The sequence below is a fragment of the Equus caballus genome, chromosome 17 (genome assembly GCF_041296265.1).
Source record: "Equus caballus isolate H_3958 breed thoroughbred chromosome 17, TB-T2T, whole genome shotgun sequence".
In the NCBI taxonomy this organism is placed as follows: domain Eukaryota; kingdom Metazoa; phylum Chordata; class Mammalia; order Perissodactyla; family Equidae; genus Equus; species Equus caballus.
The window spans coordinates 97,724,202-97,743,920 of NC_091700.1; the positions used below are offsets into that span (position 1 = coordinate 97,724,202).

The window sequence follows — 19,719 nt, forward strand, 5'->3', positions numbered from 1 at the left end:
TGCACATCTGAGAATTCACAAACCCCTCTTCACGTCGCATGTGCCCAGCAAGCACGATGCATCGTCCATGAGCTGGGGTCCGGCTAGCAGGCGCCCAGGGGCAGCATTTCTGTTCTCTCTGGTCTATACACAAAGGTGCAGCAAAACGTAGACCGACATTTAAATTCCTCTGCGGCAGCTGAGAGAGACTTCATCCGAATGAAGACGACTTATTGAAATTTCAGTAATGAAGAATGGAAAATGCTAAGTTACAACCATCTTTATAAAGATCATTTACTAAAACATGAAATAAAGTAGGACAGCGGCAGCTGATGGCCAGGCCTCCCCAGGGGACACCGTGGTTCCTCCCCACCCAGGCTGCAGATGACCTACCCTCAACCCAAGCTTCCCATCCAGACAGCACACAGGTCAGGTCAGGCTCCAGCACATGCTCGTTCAGCCCAAATGCTCAACTGTTACTAAGATGTCACTCAAAACTTGGGTCTCAGCAGAGCACACCTGCTGAGGACCAACTTCTGCAGCCTCGGCAGAACCTACACTGGTGGGATCCAGTAGACGGTCCACGTGTTTATCGGCTGGCAGGGACCTCGCACACCAGGGGCCCGGGACCACAGCATTATCACAGGCCCCTCGAGAGATGCGCAAGAGCAGGCAGGTGGGAAACCTGGGCCCCCAAGCCCTCCTGGAGAGCCCAGGGCCACCAACTGTTGGACTCGGAGCAAGGAAGGGCACCTGCTGCTGCCTCCAGCGTGGGGAGGCGGTCATGCCCAGGGATGGAGGGGGCCCGGCTGTCCAGACGGGGACACACTGGGGACCCTGCTGAGACACACGTGATCACAATCACGCCTCCCATCATCCTCTCCTCCCCAGTGAGAAGCGAGCAAAGGAGCAAACTTCCCAGCGACACAAAGCCACAGCCCCCGAACTGCTGAGGGCTTGGGGAGAGGAACGACCAACTCAGCATGAAGACAACACTTCCTACCTTCAAAGAAGGCTGGCCCGTGAGGGCCACTGACAAGATGGCACACCCAGCTCCTCCACGCTGCGCAGGGGTCCTTCAAGACTTGGAAGAGCGGATGCAAAAGAGACGTACCTCCCCACCACCTCCTCGGTCGCAATCAAACGACACAGCCTGGGCCGGCCAGCGTGTACTTAACGCGTGTCACCATGTCCCACCCAGCCCACACCCGTCCCCTGCCCTGGGAGGAGGGCTGCACAGACAGCGGTACTGCATCCGGGGAAATCATTCCCACGGCTTCACGCTCAGCAGCTGCGTGACTTCATGAGGCCCAGTACACGTGAATTAATATGAAATAATGGTTATTTTCTCTATTTTCCTCAGACAGAGAGCTAAGAGGCCGTCCTTCCACTTCTGCTTGCTGCACTGACCTGAACGTGATGGGATTTAGGCTTCAGAGTGGCCTGAACAGACTAACAGAAAGACGGGAGAGTAAATTTGCTCAAACTTTAAACCGTTTCGCACGGATACGCCAAGACTCTGAGTGAATCAGCTTATTTACAGTCTGCGTTAGCATCTGCCACAGAGGGGGAAGGGGCAGCCCCACCAGAGTGTCCCCAAAGGCCCTGGGTGCAGGTCTCAAACCTTCCCAACATGCAGACGCACAGCTTCCTGTCACCCCCACGTCCTGCCATGACCCCCGATCCATCAGCCTCTCAGGAATTCCTTTAGGAACCAGAGAGTCCAAGGAGATCCACGAGCATGGAACGTTTTGTAAAACATACCCTTGACAGTAAAAACCTAAATTTCACATTTCTGGTCTGCAAGAGGTCAGAGCAACCCCTTATCGGAAGGAATAACTGTTAATACAGTTAAATAATTACGACGTGGTCATCATCCTGCCCTTATTAAAATGCATAAGCTTCATTAAGACATTTTATATACGCCATCGTTTTTTTACGTATTTCAGGAAAAAATAAGTAAAACTGAGCCTAAATTCTAAAGACAGACCAAAACAGCAGGTGTTTTTCAAATCCTACAAGCTCCTGGCGACCACCCACCTGCCGTCAGGAAGGGGACGCCTTCCCCACAGTCAGGAGGCCGGCTCTGTCCCCATACCCCACCTCTGTCCCAGCACCCCGGCCTCCGTCCCTGCGCCCCAGCCTCTGTCCCCGCGCCCCAGCCTCTGTCCCCGCGCCCCGGCCTCCGTCCCCGGGCCCCGGCCTCCGTCCCCACGCCCTGGCCTCTGTCCCCGAGCCCCGGCCTCTCTCTCCATGCCCCGGCCTCTGTCCCCATGCCCCAGCCTCCGTTCCCACACCCCGGCCTCCATCCCTGCACCCCGGCCTCTCTCTCCACGCCCCGGCCTCTGTCCCCACGCCCCAGCCTCTGTCCCCGCACCCTGGCCTCTCTCAGGGCGGGCATCGTCAGCTCCAACCTACTCCACCGGTGCCTCCTTGGGAAACAGAATCTGTGAAATACAGGGAATAACAAATCATCTATCATTTTCGGTTCCAACTCAACTGAAGAACGAGCTCCACCGGCCGCAGAGCCAGCAGGCAGTGCTCCCTTTGGCAGCGAGTACCTGGGGTGCCCTGCACAGGGCAGGCAGGGGTCGGCGGCCACCCGTCCCAGGCCACCGCCAAGGGGTTCACAGGGTCTGTCCAGTGACAGGGCCTTTTTTCCCAAACGGAGGCGCTGTGACCCCAGAAGACACAGAGCCAGGCAGCCCTCTCCAGGAAGGGGACGGGCCGGAGCCGAGGCTCTCCACCCGCAGCCGTTTCCTTTAAAAAGTAAGGGTAATAACAAGAACCTACCCTCCCAGGAGACTCTGAGGGTTAAACACCATTAAAAAATGTTTTATAAATAACAAGAACGCCCGGGTCATCAAGCACGTCATCCTGCGACTAGACACGTGCTCTGATGTTCTCGTTTATCTTGTGAAAATTCCCCCCTGGCTTCCCCACCTCAGTTACATCCTGCTGTCCTCATTTCCCTGAAACTCTTAGGTCTTTTCACATTTTACATACTATTTTTGAGAAAGAAATTCAAAAGCTGACATATGCCTCACTAAATAAAAAAAAAAGAAAGAAAGAAAAGTACTATGACAGAATTAGATGACTCCAATAGAAAAGTTTTTAAATGCTCTACACATTGTTCCAAAGAAACTATATTTCCCTTTCATGCTGTCAATATGAACTACAGTCTTTAGGATGGCTGACCAGGCTCCGCCTGTCACAGTCCCTGCTTACCTCCTCACTTCACCCCCTACTCTCTCCCTACTCCCTCTTTGTGAGCCACACTGGTCTACTTCTTACTCTGGAACACACCAGCAATTTTCTGCCCCAGGGCCTTTGCACGGCTACCCATTCCCTTTGCCTAAATGGATCCTCCCCCTACATATCTACAAGACTCGCTTCCTCACCACCTTCAAGTTGTCACCTTTCTCCCTCCCGCCCTTTCCTGCTTTATTTTCTGGAGTATTTATTTCCACCTACAATACTTCACGTTCTGAACACATTTCAAAGTTAAGTTTACTTCCTAGGTTTCAAAGGTAGTCTTGAAGACTCAGTACCTTTTGTTTCTTCTTTACAGCTTGGAAACCAAACCTATTTCTTTCTAGGCTGTACTTTAATATTTTTCAAATGGGTGAAATATTTTTAAACTATTTAATATGTAACAATAGGTGTCTTTGTAATGAAAAGATAGGAAAATTTGACCATTTAATTAAATTTGAAAGTTAAAGAGAGATCTAACCATTTCTGCCCCTGTCTTTCCTGCCCCACACACAGCCCACCTTTCTATCCTTAAGTGACGTTCCTGTCGTCTTTTTGCTTATTTTTTCTGGGAAGAACAGTTGAAAGGTGGTAAAAGGTAAGAACGACAGGATACTCACCTGGAACGGACTCCACACCAGCCTGATGGGCTGGTGACACAAAGCTGCCCCAGCAAGCGGGGCTGCCAGCTCCAACCACATGGGCCCAGGTGGGCAGGTGGAGGTGGGCAGGGGCTGTGGGAGCGCAGGCCCAGAGCAGGCGGCGAGGGGCTGCCGGCCAGGGGCTCCTGTGCCCGGGGCGGGGCCTTCCCGGACAGCCCACAATAGCAGTCAAAGGACGGACGCGCGCTTTTATACCCGGCTTCAGAGACACCTGCAAGCCATTCCAGGCAGGTCTTAAGAAAACACAACCCTATTTGGAAATTATTAGGATGAGGACTAAAAATGAAGCAATCTGAAGAAGCATAAAATATAAAAAGAACTGTGATTGTATTAAATGTTTGTGGGTGATTTATGAGAAATATTTTAACTAAAACCTACATGTCTACTTTTATGGAAGCGCACGCTGCGTGACAGCAGCAGCGGGACGCATTTGAAACGTGAGCTTCCCCACGTGTGCAGCCATGGATGCACAGAAGGGCGACGAGAGAAGAGAGGGGCCCACGCGCAGAACCCCTGTCACCCAGATGAAAGAGGGAGCGCCTTTTTAAGCAATTGTTGAGGGTGAGCAGAGAAGAATCAGAAGGCGCAAGAGAGACCCACAACGTAGCACTGGGAAGTTTCTGGAACGCTGGCATTGACAACAAAGAGAAATTCCAGGATCCTTACAAGAGGCAAGGCCTCCAAGAGGCGAGAGCAAGCTGACCCTGGGATTGAGGACCCTGGCAAAATCAAACCTATGGTTTCCCAGAGAAGAAAATTGAGCCGGAATTTCCACCTCACGGGCTGCACCCCAAGTGTGAGGACAGAGGGTGCTAGAGTGTGAGTGGCTCCATCAGAACTTTCCAACGAGGGCACCCACAGTCCCAGCAGGGACATCCCACTTTGTCTTCAGCCAAGAATGCCTGAAGAGCGGGCACCTGTTGAGGTGTTCCCAGTGGCTGCCCAGAATACAGCTGTGGGGTGCCGTCCGAAGGGACGATGAAGGCGCCCGCCCAGGGGGCAGGGGTTCGTCTCAGATTTCCCTCCTATCTCCTGGAACATCGACTCCTGTGTTGGAACACACTGAACTCTCAATAAATTGATCGGCTCAACTGTCTTCTAGCTTCAGGAAACGGCTGAAGACATGATGAATTCGGAACCCTGCAGCTGACCTGTGCGGATGGGAGCCGTGAAGATGAATGCTTATCACCCAGAGTTATTCCAGGAACTTAATTAAAGGCTCCACACCGGGGAAGCTTGGCTATTTCACCGCAGTGGTTATTTCATTTGGAACTAAGATGACAATAAACCAGCTCTACTGATAACTGAGCTGCAAATAAGGATAAGGAGTAAAATCGGAATTAAGGCAAGCCAGTTCTAGCGCACCTTTAAAATTTTGCTACAACCCTAAACACCAAAATGGCATTATATTTGGGAACTACGTAAACTTTAAAAGAAAACGCTCACTAAAAAAATTTGTCAAAGTAAATAAAATCTAAAGAAGGTTCAAAAATTCTTTAATGTTTATATTTCTAAGTTTATCAGGTTTTCATATCTAGTATTTCCATACCATTCATTAGTGAAGTTTTAAAGTTTTTTGTTTACTCAACCAGTTGTAGCCAGTTTTCTGAAACTGACTGCAAAATAAACTGACACTCTTGGATTTATAATATTCTAAAGAAGGAGGTAATACAGATTTTGCAGTTCTGCAACTTTTGTATTTTGCTAAAGCACACCTAAATATTTTCAGTGAAGCTATACATTTATCAGGAGTCGACCTGGTAAAGGAACACAAGCTTTTTGTAGAAGTTTCGCCATATTTACCTGATAAAGATAACTGGAAGGGCACATGAGTAGCTTGTGTATTTGCTTTGTTTCATTTGCATAGGAAGAGTGTTATTTTAGGTCACTTTTATGCTGGAAAACAATTTTAGAAAACTACTATCACATAAGAATAAAACAGAAGCATCACTGCCATAAATCCTTTATTTTTTAAAAATTGCATCCAGGCTGTCTGTGCTGTAAGAAACTGACCACTGGAAGCTCCCTTTCTCAACATTTCTGTCGTCTTATAAGTTCAGGAGCTGTGCAATGTGACAGAACACCAGCGTCCTGGGACCTCCATTTCTGATCTCAAACAAAATCAAGCTGCTCAACACGCTTTAATCCGTGCCTTGCTTAATCCTGCTTATTGCCCGCCGTTCCTAAAGTATTATTTGCAGAGTTTTTAAATTTAGTAAGAACATCCTGGCCTATTTCCAAAACTTCTCCCCCCGCCTCGATTTCTCCCATCCATTCATCCACCAAGGAGCTCACAGAGCCCTGAACAAGGAAAGGGAGGCGGGAGGCCCTCACGGGCAGGAGCTGGGCCGTGGCCGGGGCGTGTAACTCACATGACAGTTTGCGGCTGGCTTCTATGACAGAGCTGAGAATTCGCAGGCCATCAGATGGTCACTGACTTCAGTCCCTATTTTCAGTGGCTTCTCACCACCAGCACTGAGTAACGCAGCCAGTGTTTAATTCCCAGTTCCTCAGAGCAAGGCAAGATTCACAGAAGGGATCCAAACCTCGCCCAGGGAAAGCCCTAGAGAGCACATCAGAACCCTTACCCCTGTCAGCTTTTCTCCTGAACTTGCAAACCTGTGCACAGACTCTACACTGTAAGATGGGGTATTCGGAACATTGCTTTCTTCTTAACCTGAAAAGCAGTTCCATGGCTGCATCAATCCCTGATAGAAGGACAAAGCATTTCCCTATTTTGTTTATCCTGTGCGGCAGACAGTCTCCATGCCGCCCTGTCGTCAACAGCAATGCTGGGTGCATTACTGGTGCACGCTGCTTATAATGGCAGGCGCATGGCCCTGAGGCTGCCATCTGCTAGGAAGGAAGTACTCTCTCGTCGGATGCTGGAGAGACTGACAGCTAATGTAAACAGAACCCTGAGTCACCGGCAGGAGCACGAGGCCACAGATTCCCAATTTCATTTTCTTAAAATATGGATGGCTTATGAATTTTTATGTTGCCTACATCTTCCTTTATGCTTCTGAAAATGGGGTTAACGCCTTCTGAAAAACCATTTCTCTTCATATAAAAATTCAGTTAAGTCATTTTTTTCCTCAGGAAAAAAGGATCTTAAAAACAAGAGGGGCACTGGTGAAAAAATCCACTCCCCAGAAGATTGCCACCTAGCAACAACTGATTGGTTACATGGTCCTTAGGCAGATTCTAAATTGGTTAGTTTTCAAATGAACTCATTATTAAATAGGTTAATGACTCATTTCTTCGGAAACTGTTACTGGACTTATTAATAATGAGGAGTCTATGATATTCCACTTCCAGAATAAATGCATCTTAAACTGAAAACACCAGCTGACCCATTAGGTACTGGATCAGTGGTCCAGGATGAACCAGCCTATAAAGAGCAAGGAGTTACATTTTTTCAGATAATAGAGGCCTTTCGATTTGAATTATCCCAAGAATTTTCTTTCTTCTTCTTCCCTTTTTTTTTTTTTTTTTTGGTTTTTACAAGAAGCACATGATCTTGAACGTTGGCCAGACCTTCACTCTTCTGCCTCATCCGAAAACCCTGCCCGCGTGACGGTGAGCAGCCATATTCCTCTGATGAACGACAGGCTTCCTTATTTAGGCACCTCTGCATTCTCTATTTCTGTCTACCAGCCTACCTCTTGGTCTATGCATGAGGCAATTTACTAATGAGTTCCAAAGCAAAAAGATGAATACCACTTCTACAAACACTAAGTCGTTCTAGAGGAAACAGGCCATATCCTGGGAGAGAGTTATTCATTAGTACACAAAAGACCCACAGAGACACAGCATCCCCTCTTCTTTCTTGATAATATTTACAAACATCTCTACTAACTGATGACAGAGGCGACCTTGGGAAAGATGGCCAACTTCCCTTGGCCTCTGCTTTCACAACCTTCAAATGAGTTATGTTATAGCAATGGCTGCCAACCCTTTACCCTCAAAATGACCTTGCTTTTTTTCTGATTGTCACCACACTGTGGGGGAAGAGTTTATTGCGTTCGGGGGAGGGGGGGCAGGCGGGTCTCTGGTCAAGTATAACATACTGTTTGCTTTACTGAAACAAAAACAGCTGGAAGAATGTAAGTTTTCCACTTTGCAGGCCAACTGAAGTCCAGGAAGCGAGACTGGACACCCCCAGAACAGAAGACCAACCGACAACTTGATTCAACCCTAAAATTGACTGACAAAATGAGAGCCTTGAACGTGGGATCAAATCCTAAACTCTTCAAACTGCCCGGTGTAAAAACAGGTGCAAGGAAAAAAGTTGGGGGCTTTCCTTCAAGGTCCTGTCTTCCTGCTTAACTGTCCCCATTTTACTCTGAGTGAATAATGTACGGTGGGAAAAAGGGAGAAATTATGTCATTATTCCCCAAGAGAATTAAAAAAAAAATGTTAACCTGAAAGGTGCCTGAGGGGGGGTCTCCAGTAAAATCCTAATGCAGCTATTCTAAGTGAGCTTCCAAAGCACGCAGGGTTTGTGGGACATGGAAACAATGTGACAGATTGTTGCCAGCACCGCCGTGGGGATCTGATGGTAGGAGGTGGAACCATGGGAAAATCCTGGTAAATCAGCATCTTCACGTGGTTCAATCCAACACTTCTCCTTTTGGCTCAGGGATCAAGAGCAAGTCACTGGACCTCTCTCTACGATGCCAGTTCCTTGCTCCAAAAAATGGGGATCCAGGTGGCCTGACCTACATAGTAGGGGTTTGTGGTGGATTACGTGATACTATACGTAGGAAAATGTCTTCAAGTTATGAAGTGAAGAAAAACATCTTTTGAATTTTAAACAATTCTTTCAATTCAATGGGGCGAGGCGCATGGGATTATTTTTCAATATTGATCAGAATAATGGTTATACTTCCACCATCTCCAATTCCAACAGCATTCTTTCAAAATCATTCACTGTCCACCACATTTGGGGATTGTTAGCTACACTTATAATCTGGAGGCAAAAGACGGACTATTTAAGTAACTACTTTTAAATTTGCAAAGAGCAAGGACTATGTCACATTCATAAATATTAAAGATTGTGCATTAATACTACGCAAAAGCATAAGTCACTCTTAAGAGAAGCATATGAATTTTAAGGTAACTGTTAAAATCACATAATATAATGAACTCTGTAATAATACCTATTTTTACACATTGAGAAAACTGAAATTTAATACTTCATCATAATAATTCACTCAAGTATTTGTAGCAATACCATGTGCATAGATTAAAGTAATAGGAAGACTATAACTGTGCTTAAGGTTATAAAGTTTGAACAGGATTAGAGAACACATCATTATTCAATATTTTAGTTTCAATTAAGAAAAAAAATCTAAATCAAGCCTCTTGGATGAGATATTACGGAGCTACCCACACACACACACACCCAAAATATTTATTTCTGGAAAGTTTGATACTTTTTAAAATCAGTACTAAAAAACCCAGTATTTACAAAGTGCTATGCATGCAATCATTTATCTTTAAAGTATATTATGGATCAAAATATCTGACCAAATATTCCAAATTTCAGTGAAAGCATAATAAGCAAGGAATATTATATAAATCTTGTCTGTGTGTGTAACTACTGTGTATGGCGTAAGAAAACCGGGCCAAGTTTGAAGACACGTTTACCTGATCAAATTGTCCAAAGTTTCTGGACATGTAAAGGCAACTTTATGCAAATTTAATATTTTTCTAGTCCAATCAAAAAGAAATCAGAACCACTAACCTCACTGTTTCGTCATTGTAAACACACAGCCTGTAAGTCTTCACCCTAGCTCTACGTCAGTGTTCTCATGCAATGAATTCAATTAAACGTTAAGACCACCAAGCAGAGACCTAGCTTGCCCTATTTGCACCCACGGAGCAAAACATCAGTACACAACATATACTCTGACTCTCTCTATTCAAGCTTTGTTCAGTGCCTTTTACTTTAGCGTGTGGTTAATGTAAGTTGGTAGCTATCTAGAAGGAAATGGAATAATCAGCAGCAATTATCAACCTCAGGATTTCCTCCACTCAGAGTGATGCTTCTTCAGAAAAAATCTACCACTGAACTCTGTCCACGATAATCTACCTGGAATGATTCAAAATAACCACCGCAATCTCAAAGAATACATTCAAATGAAAAAAATTAACACAGCGTCCCCATTTCAATTCGGATAGCACTGTCTTCATAAAACCCACCACCTGATGAATAACACGGATAGAACTGATAATTTTGGAGGTTCAGAAAATTTTGTTTTCATTTGCTTATTAAAATGCCAACATTAAACGCCTTGCCCATCTTGTATGGAAATACAAATTCTGCTCATGTCTGTAGCACAGAGTGTGCCCAGGAGTCCCCAATTATAGTGGCCTGAGTGAAGAGCTGGCTTTGGGGGCGGGGCACAGCGCTCGACTTTCCCCGCTCCACTTGGCAACACAGATAAAAGAGGAAAGTTAGATTTTCCCTTAAGTTTCTAAGGTGAAACGGGAACACTTGATTCTATTCTACCAAAAAAAAAACAAAACAGAAAAACCTCTCCACTTGCCAAATCTGATGCCAAAAGTTAACCAGCTCTTGGAACGACGCTTCTACAGAAAGTGCGTTCGTGGGAATTTTAACAGAAAACCCATTATACCCGTGCTGTTAACAAAACTTTTGCCAGTTCTCCTCTTCAGAAAAAAGAAAGAGGTTCATTTTAATACTAATAGTTCTAAAGAAAATAAAACATTAATTATCTATTAAAATTCCTTTTTTGGGAGTAGTGGGCCAGTGGAAGAACAAAAGAATCAAAGGCTGGAGGTTTTCCTACTCTGTCTGACAACCAAACACAGCAACACAGCGCAGGAGTGACCACCCTAATTAGATCAACCGGGAGAGTGAAACCCCAGGCTGAAGCATGGATCGTTCAACAGCTGAAAGTTTAAGGCTCCTGCTCTTTCTTTTAACGCATCCCGCATGAAGAGCCAACACTGTCAACTGAAGGTAATGAGAAGTACGGTCTTAATATAGTTTCAGGATTAGGATGCTATTTTCCTTAATTGTTATTTTACTATGTAATTTAAAACAGTACTTCACTACAATTGATAATTATCTATGAAAAAAATCTCAAGTTAAATAAAGAAGGGAAAAAACAATGCTTCTTGGAGACTGGAGTGGAACTAGCAATCAAGCAGTAAAGGCAGGGACGTCTTAAGAAGATATTGGCTCCATTTTCAGACGACTGTGAGTTGTCTGTTTTTGAACTTAAGAACACCCATTTACAAGTGTCTTTCCTGTATTTACTCATGGTTTCCAAGTCATAAACATCAACAGAATTATTGGACTTGTTAGCACATTTCTTTAGAAGAGCTTAACTGCTCTCAATGTTTGCGACCTCCTGGACCTCCCAGTGGCCCCGTGACACAGAAGGAAGAGGGTTATAACTGCCCCATTTTACAGAAAGAGAAAGTGAGAGAGAGATTAAATGGCTTCCTCTAGTCACAGAATGACTCATTAAGATCAGCAACTAGAAACCTGGTTTCCTGATTCCTGGTTTAGTGTTCCACATACTATGCTTCCTTCTATGAAGTACTATTTTTGTAAAGGTTTCTCTTTCAATAACGGAAACAGAACAAGTCACATGACTTTCATTCACGAAAGCCTGAGTGTGTTTTCATTAGCACCTTAGTTGTCTGTTCCCGGGGAACGGGGTTGGAGCGGGGCGTGCTATCATCTTATTGTGGCAGAGCTAGCCAACGAAAGCGGAAAAGCACACACAACACCAAACAGCAAGGGTATGTGGTTTGTCAAGCAATCTCACTGGCGTTCTAAAAACATTCAAGTTCTTTGCTTTGAGACTTCAGCAGGCAATACTCAAACATAAATTGTGATTGTATTGTTCCTTTGGAAACATTCTCCTTCCATAATTCTTTTATGTAGGATGAATAAATACTCCTTTTACCAAACAAAATTTAAATACAAATGCTTTCAGTGATAATTCTTATCTAACCTGCCTTGTACATACATATAAAGCAATTTTAGAATAAAAATCCCACCAACGAGGAACACGAAGATAGCATATTCTATGATATATACCAATCTATAATCATAACACGAAAATATATAAAGTTAACTTTGAAAAGCAGTTTTAAAGCACAGTAAGTTCAGTAACATATTTCCAGTTCCCAAACAACAACACTCTAAGAGATTGGCCAGATTCTTCTACACACACAACATACAGTAAGCGACCTTTCCCGACTCCCAAATAAGATGCATAATTTAGAGTTCAATTTTTATTTGCTCTGGACTAATACACACACGCACTCCCCTAAGGTGTCCTCACTTCTTAATTGGCTCCAGTGCTGAAACCCCACCCCCATTCCTACTTCTATTGTGAACAACTGTCAAACATTGCTGGAGTCTTTGTTACCGCTTATGTAAATACCAAATACTACCCAAGTGACCCCAAATTGCTCTGCTCCGGCATAACTAAGGAAGTTTTTCCACACAGAACCCAAGGAGCTCAACATGGAAACACATGCCAGTTCTGAGAGCCTGGGCACTGCACACAGTGACCCAGGAAGTTCCTTTTCTACTCCATCTTCAAAGAAATGCTTTGCAAGCCTTCCTTCCATAAATCTCTCTCTCAAAGGACACTTATCTCCTGTGAACTTTTCATTTATGAACACCACAAACAAATGTCTACACGTGTATGTGAGTTAAATCAAAGCGGACGGTCCTTCTGAGTTTCTACATGTTCTCTTTCCGAATCCACAGCCCACAACACAGGTTCCACGTTAATTAAGATGACATCCTCATCTTGCCTAGTCTACTGTTCTCTGTGTTCAAATTAGTTTACTAGAAATCCATTTAGCCTGTGGTCCTTTCTTCAAAATGTGGTTTTGGCGCAATGGATCAATCGCAGTTATCTATTTTGCTTAAAAATAGCCGTTTTCCTTCTTAAAAGGATGTTTACCATAATGCCCACATGGACTTTGGAAAACAACAACCCAAAACAGTCTCTCATCTTTGTTCAGCCACCACGGGACATACAAACCGCTGTTCTGATTTCAGAATCCCAGATCCTATAGGTCGAAAGGAATTTTACACTGGTGGGAAATCTTAAAAAAAACAAGCTATGAGGTCTCTAACTGAACTTATCTCCTGCAGTTTAACATTTTCCCTAGACTGAGAAGAGCATTAAGCACACATGAATCACGTTTCTGAATGTATCGACTTTATCAGAGAGGCCTTGAATCCCTTTAGGCCTGCAGGCGCAAGCTCCACCTCACTCCCCGTTACTGGGAGAACCCACTCCTGGCACCCTCCTCGATCCAGTCCAGGTTTCCACCTCCTACTCCACCAAAAGCAGTAAAAGGTGTTATGTTCTCAGGCTGTTCTTCTGATTAGAATCAGATTTCAACAAAAGGTACTTTCATGTTCACGATGACATACACCCATTTGGGCATACCAAATACATTTGTCTGTGTATGTATTTTCCCCCCACTCCATTCCAGTTATGCTGGGGTGCTGATATGGTCTGTGTCTTGGATGGCAGCTAATCCTTCAACTCTCTGACACACTAGCAGTTTTTCGGACATACCAGTGGGGCTTAAGGTAACTCCAAGAAAGAGACCTTCAGCCGAGTCATCGTTTATGGGACACATTCTGACAACTTCCAACTGATTTAAATAGATGCTGAAGCCCCATATTTCTGATAAATCTGTGGCTATTTTCATCTTTTATGAAATGGTTTTATATGGTTTTAATAAAAAAAGCAAATAGCTTTTCTTCTATTATATAAGAATAACAGGGTATTTACCCTACAGCTATAATTTTAAATCTCATGGATACTATCAAACATATGCTGGATTTAGATGGCATGAAATGGGTGTTTGCTTTAAGAACAAAAGGTATATGGATCTCCAAGCCACCTCCATCATCATCACCTTGTGAGCCTTGCGGACTGCTGACCTTCGGCCAGCATCTAGGATAGCATCCAAATAACACTCTTCACTGCTGTGTGCTTTGTGGTTCCCAGAACCTCTACCTGACCAGTAGCCCCGCACAGAAACATTGACCAAATTAAAGCAGCTCTCCTCAACATCCACCTCCCTTACACCTCTCGCCGCGCCCCCCCCCCCTTCATCATTCAAAGTTTGAGACAGCCAGAACGCGCCGCCAGCTGCAAAGCAAGCACATCTCTCTCTCCTCAGGGATATTTGATGAGAAGGGGGAGGAACAATGCAGGACACCATCCCATCTAATTGTTCTTCCAAAGATCTGTGTTGTCGTCTTGCCCTTGTTTTCCCTAAATCACTGATTCTAAATTCTGGCTGCACATTAACATCACCTGGGCAACGGAAACACGCTGCTGCCTGGGCTCTGCCCACCGCATGCTCTGTTTGAATGTGTCTGGGGTGAGGGCCAATAGGTAATTTCTCAAACCTCCTCTGGTGAGTCTAAGCTAGGGTAGAGTTCTCAGAGGATGGGCCCCCCAGCCAGCAGCATCAGCACAATCTGGAAATACCTTAGGAAGGTATATTCTGGGCCAGAGCCCAGACCTACTCTTTCAGAATCTGGGGCTTCACACAGGCCAGCGATCAAGGCCTCAGCACACTCCCCCGGTGACTCCCAGTGACGCTCAAGTTTGAGAACCACTGCTTCAGAGCTGTGTTTAAGCAGTGTTACCCTCTCTGCCCCTTAAGACAAAAAGAACCTCTCTGATGGGAAAGCTCCGACAGCTTATGGGTAAACGGTAAATGGTTAACCGTTCCCTTTTAGCCAAAATGGATGCTCATTTCCTAAACTATTTTCGGGCTTGTTTTTATAAACTTTGAGGCTTAGCAAGAATCAGCTGGGGCCCAGCTCAGGAAAACAAAGAAAAAGGTGAAGGCTGCAGCCCAGAGCAGTCAGAACCTGAGGTCCCTCCCCGGCAGAAGTTCCCACCTCTCCGAGCAAGCAGCCCTGGCTGCTGCCTCCTTGGGGTGGCTGACCCGCGGAGCACGTCCAGTGTTAACCAGGGGGAGAAAGACTGTGGGAAAGAAGAAAGGGGTTGGGCCGAAAAAAACAAATCAAAGTCGCTCCAGTCGGAAGCTTCACGTTCAACTCAAAGACGACTTGATTGCTCCTGGCAAGGTCTTTGGGGAACCAGGAGGAGACGGGAGCCAAAAGTAAAACAAAACAAGAAGCTTGGGCCAATATTTTGGCATTTAGAGCAAGGTACCAGAGAAAGGAAAAGGAGTGAATCCACAGACGCTCACCCACTTTCCCACGCTTCCTCCCACCCGCCCAAGCCCCAAGGGCCTCACCTTTCACAACCGTGGCCTCCTTCAGGTGATGCGACAAGAAGTCAATGCTGGCATAGGTGTTGGCGGATGGCAGGGCACCAGGGCCCGGCCCCCCACACACCCCGCCCGTGCTGCTGCCCCCCACGGCGCTGATGAGACCCCCAAGGCTCCGGGTCCGGCCCCAGGCGCTTTTGTCTCCCGGCTGCGGATGCTGTGGATGCTGCGGGTGCTGCTGCGGGTGCTGCTGCGGGGGCGGCTCGTCCCTCACGTCGATGGCGATGTAGTTGAGGCCGTTCTGGAAGCCGGCAGAGGTCTCCCTGCGCATTGGAGAGCCAGTGCCGCCGGGGCAGCCAACCAAGCCACCAGGCTGACTCGGTGTCCACGGCCGCGCCTGCTGGGGGACCGGTGGCTGCAACTGGCGGGGGGACGCAGGGGGCTCATCTCCCCCACCGAGGATGCTGCCGCCGCCCCCTTCGCTGCTTTTCCTGAGAGAAACGTTTTCCACAGAGGCCGAGTTATGGCGCTTCGGGTTGTGGGCGAAAGACGGGGACACGGGGGTCACAGTGGTGGTCGAGGAGAAGGTCTCGGAGCTGTGGCGGCGGCGGCCCCCCTGCGGGTCTGCGCGGATGACCTTGGCCCCTCGGTGCGGGTCTGGGGGCTGGCTGGCCTGAAGGAAGGCCTCGACCCCCGACACCTGATCCATGAGACTCAGCCTCTTCACGCCGGACGTGGGGCTGGTCACGCGGGCACCTTCTGGCTTGGGGGGGGCCGCGATGGGTTGTGGCGGGGTGGCAGCCACGCCAAAGGCCATCTCGGTGTAGTCACCATTGTCCCCAGTCTCCGAGGACGAAGAGGAGGCGGCGCCGGGGCCCTGGGAGGTGGATGCTGGAGGCAGGCGGTACAGCTCCCCTGGGGGTGGCGGAGGGGGGGCCAGCGGCTGCAGGGAGGAGGAGGGGGCGACAGGGCGCGGGGGCAGCGGTGGGTACGGGGACGAGGCCTCGGGGGACAGGAGGGCATCCAAGGAGCCCACAGGGTCCCCGCTCTGGGTACCCGGCTTGGGAGACTTGGGCGAGCTGAAGTCGAGGTTCATGTAGTCGGAGAGCGGGGAGCGCTGCCGGCTGTCGCTGCTCGTGCCCGGGGTGCCCGAGCCCAGGGATGAGGCTGGGCTGCTGGCGGACAGCAGCGAGGAGGACGAGGCCGCCGAGGCGAGCAGCGGAGGGGCCGGCGGCGACAGGCGCGCTCCTGACTCGCCGAAGTCGATGTTGATGTACTCGCCGGGGCTCTTGGGCTCGGGCGGCAGAGGGTACTCGTGCATGCTGGGCAGGGTCGGAAGGCCCTCCAGGGACAGGCGCGTGGGCCGCACTGCCCGGCAGCGCTGGTTCAGGAAGCCCTCCGGGCGGCCACTGCCGCCGCCACTCGGCCTCCCGGGCGAAGGCACTACTGGGTGAGGAGGCTGCGTGTGGCCGCCCCCACCGGCCCCGGTGGCGAAGGCGCTGGCCGACGGCGTGGTCCCCGGGCTGGCCTGCGGCTCCAGTCGCTCCTCTTCCAGGATGCGCCCCACGGGGGAGCTCATGAGCACGTACTGGTCGTGGTCCCCATCGCAGGTGTAGGGAGCCTTGTAGGAGCGAGGCAGGGAGCTGTAGCAGTAGCCAGGGACGCCCCTGAGCGTCTCCCCGCTGTTGTGCAAGGCTGCGGAGAAGAAGTCGGGCGGGGTCCCCGAGGGGCCCGCGTCGCTGGGGGACATGTTGAGGTAGTCCCCGTTGGGAAGCAGCTTGCTGTCGGCGTTCTCCATGGACAGCTTGGAGCCACACCACATGCGCATGTACCCACTGTCCTCGGGGGAGCTCTCGGCCGGGGAGCTGGCCTTGTAGCTGCCACCGTTCACTGGAAAGGCCCTGCCGGCCGCGGAGGCGGGCGCAGGCGCCGCAGCTCCCGTGGGGGGCAAGGCGGCGGCGGCAGCGCGAGGCTGCAGGATTTGCTTGGGGGCAGACACGCTGGTGGGGCTCATGGGCATGTAGTCGTCACTCCTGCAGCTACCACTGCCACCCCCCATGAGAGCCACGCCAGGGGTCATGGGCATGTAGCCATCGTCCGTGCCCAGGTTACTGCTGGAGCTCCTATGGGACCCAATTTCGATGTCGCCGTAGTCCTCGGGATAGGGGTGGTAAGCCACTTTGGGAGAGGACGCGGGGCAGGACGGGCAGAGTCGGCCGGAGCTGCCGGAGAAGGTGGCCCGCATAAGGGTGTATTCATCCAGGGACGCGGAGGAGGGCTGGGGCACCGGCCGCTGCCGAGCAGGTGTCGTCAGGGAGTAAGTCCTCTTCCTCAGCCCTCTGTCCAAGTCCTGGGCCCCGTCCCCTGAGACGCGGCGGTAGGGACGGCCACAGTGGCTCAGGGGCCTGTCCATGGTCATGTACCCGTACAGCTCCCCCCCGCTGCCGTCCCTGGCCGGGGGGGTCTCGGCGATGGACTCCGGCGTGTTGCTCCGGTGGCTGCAGAAGGCTCTCAGGTCCCCAGGGCTGGAGCCGTACTCGTCCAGGGACATGAAGCCGGGGTCGCTGGGGGAGCCCGAGGCCGAGGCGCTGCCGCTGGAGGGTCTCTGGCCCGCGGGGAGATGCAGGGGGTGCTGCAGGTGCGGGTGCGGGCCCGGAGGCGGCGGGTAGGAGCCCGAGCCGTGCCCGCTGCTGGACGACAGGCTGCCGGGGCTGGTGGCGGCCGGGGGCGAGTGCGCCACGGGCATGGACATGGAGCGGCTGTGTTGCAGGGCGCCCCCTGCCGGCGCCAGCGTCACCTTGCCCGCGCGGCCGCCGCAGCCGCCGCTCAGGGTGTGCGAGCGGCTCAGCGGCGCGCGCACCGGCCCGGGGCTCAGGGGGCTCCCCGACACCGACACGGGCCTGCCGCCCGCCGCCCCGGTCCCCGCCGCCGCGCCGCCGTCGCCCTCGCTGGCTGTGCGCACCCGACAGGAACTGCACTTGGCGGCCGGCGGGGTGGCGGCCAGGCTGTCGGTGCGCGAGCGGCGCACCAGGCCCGTCTGGCTGGGGGGCAGGTTGACCAGGTGGTGGTGGCGGCGCGCTCCGGGGACGCTGATGGGGTGCGTGGCCGACGAGCCCGACGACTGGCTCTTGCTGCGCGGCCGGAACTCGAAGAGCTCCTTGAGCGCCTTCATGGCCTCCAGGATGGTCTCGTGGATGTTCTGCGCCACCACCGAGTCGTCGGCCTGCATCCACAGCTCGCCGGGGCCCGTGACGGCCGAGCGGCCCACCTCGATGAAGAAGAAGCTGTCCGAGTGGCCGCAGCGGCGGATGTTCATGAGCTGCAGCGTCACCGACGGCTGCTCGCAGTTGAGCTTCACGAAGCCGATGGTGCGCGCCGACAGGCACAGGCGGTACACGCCCGTCAGGTTCTTGCTCTGGCCCAAGCCCTTGGGCTTGAGGTTCACCTGCCACACCTCGCGGTAGGCGGCCGTGGCGGGCGCCACCAGCCCGTAGCTGTCATCGGCCGCGGCGGCGCCGGCCGAGCCGCCCAGGGCGCCGGGCAGGGAGGCGCTGCAGGACGCGGCGGTGGCGGCGGCGGGGGGCGCGTCGCCGGCGCCCGCGCGGCCCTCGCTGACCAGGTCGGTGAGCGCGCGGTACCAGCCCTCCTGCTCCTGCTCGTTCTCGGCCGCCACGGCGAAGTACTCGTCCTTGGTGTAGAGGGCGATCAGGTACTTGTGTTTGGCGTCGGCGCGCTTGTTGATGTTCAGGCAGCAGTCGAGCGCGATGACCCGCTTCGGGGCGCCCGCCTTGCTCCGCCACTTCTTCTCGCTCTCGTAGTACTCGAGCCGCGGCGGCTGCGGCGCCGGCCCCCCGCCCGCTGTCGCCGTCGCCTCGTCGCCGCCCGCGCCGGGCCCGCGCAGCACGAAGAAGCGCTTGTGGCCGTGCTTTTGCTTGCGCAGGTAGCCGCACTTGCGCACGCTGTGGTTGTTGTTGTTGTTGTTGTTGTTGAGGTTGGGGCCGTCGCCGCCCGCTGGCCCGGGGGGCCCGTGCAGCGGCGGGCTCGCCATCGCGGGCGCTTCGGGCCGCGCCACCCGGCCCGGCGTGGCGGGGCTGGGGGGGAGCGGAGGGGGCGCGGGCGGGGGCGGCTCCCTCCCCCCTGCTCGCCCGCCGGAGCGCGCGTCCCTCGGGCCCAGGAGGTGGGGAAGGCTCGGGGAGGCCCGCGGGGGCCGGCACTGCGCGGTGGCGCAGCGCCCTCCGCGCTCCGGGGCCCCAGAGGATGCCCGGCGCGGGCGGTGGCCGCCCCCTGGCCCGGCTCCCCTCGGCCGCTGCCTCCCGGGCTCTCGGGCGGCGCCTGGGGACTCGCAGGCTGGGCCGAGAGTCAGGGTCCCCGAGCCGCGGGGCCGAGCTTAAGGCGCGCGCGGCCGCACCGGTCCCGCCGCCGCGCCGCGCTCTGGGGTGCCGGGGTACGCCCGGGCACTCGGGGTCTGCGCCGCCGCCGGGGTTCCTGCTTCTGGTGCTGCTGCCAACGGCGACCCGGGCTCGTCGCGGTCCCCGCCGCACAGTGAGTAACACAT

General features: G+C 51.5%; 1 protein-coding gene across 2 annotated transcripts in view; it reads right to left on the reverse strand.

The window, feature by feature from the left end:
- IRS2 (insulin receptor substrate 2) overlaps positions 1-19,341 on the reverse strand; it is a 30,887-nt gene extending 11,546 nt beyond the window's left edge. Inside the window, exon 1 of one of the 2 annotated variants that reach the window (XM_023621823.2) lies at positions 15,192-19,341. In XM_023621823.2, coding sequence (XP_023477591.2) covers positions 15,192-19,212 — 4,021 coding nt within the window. In that variant the 5' untranslated portion in view covers positions 19,213-19,341. The remainder of the gene's footprint in view (positions 1-15,191) is intronic. The other variant, XM_023621824.2, reaches the window with a different exon arrangement.
- Positions 19,342-19,719: the final 378 nt, after the last annotated feature.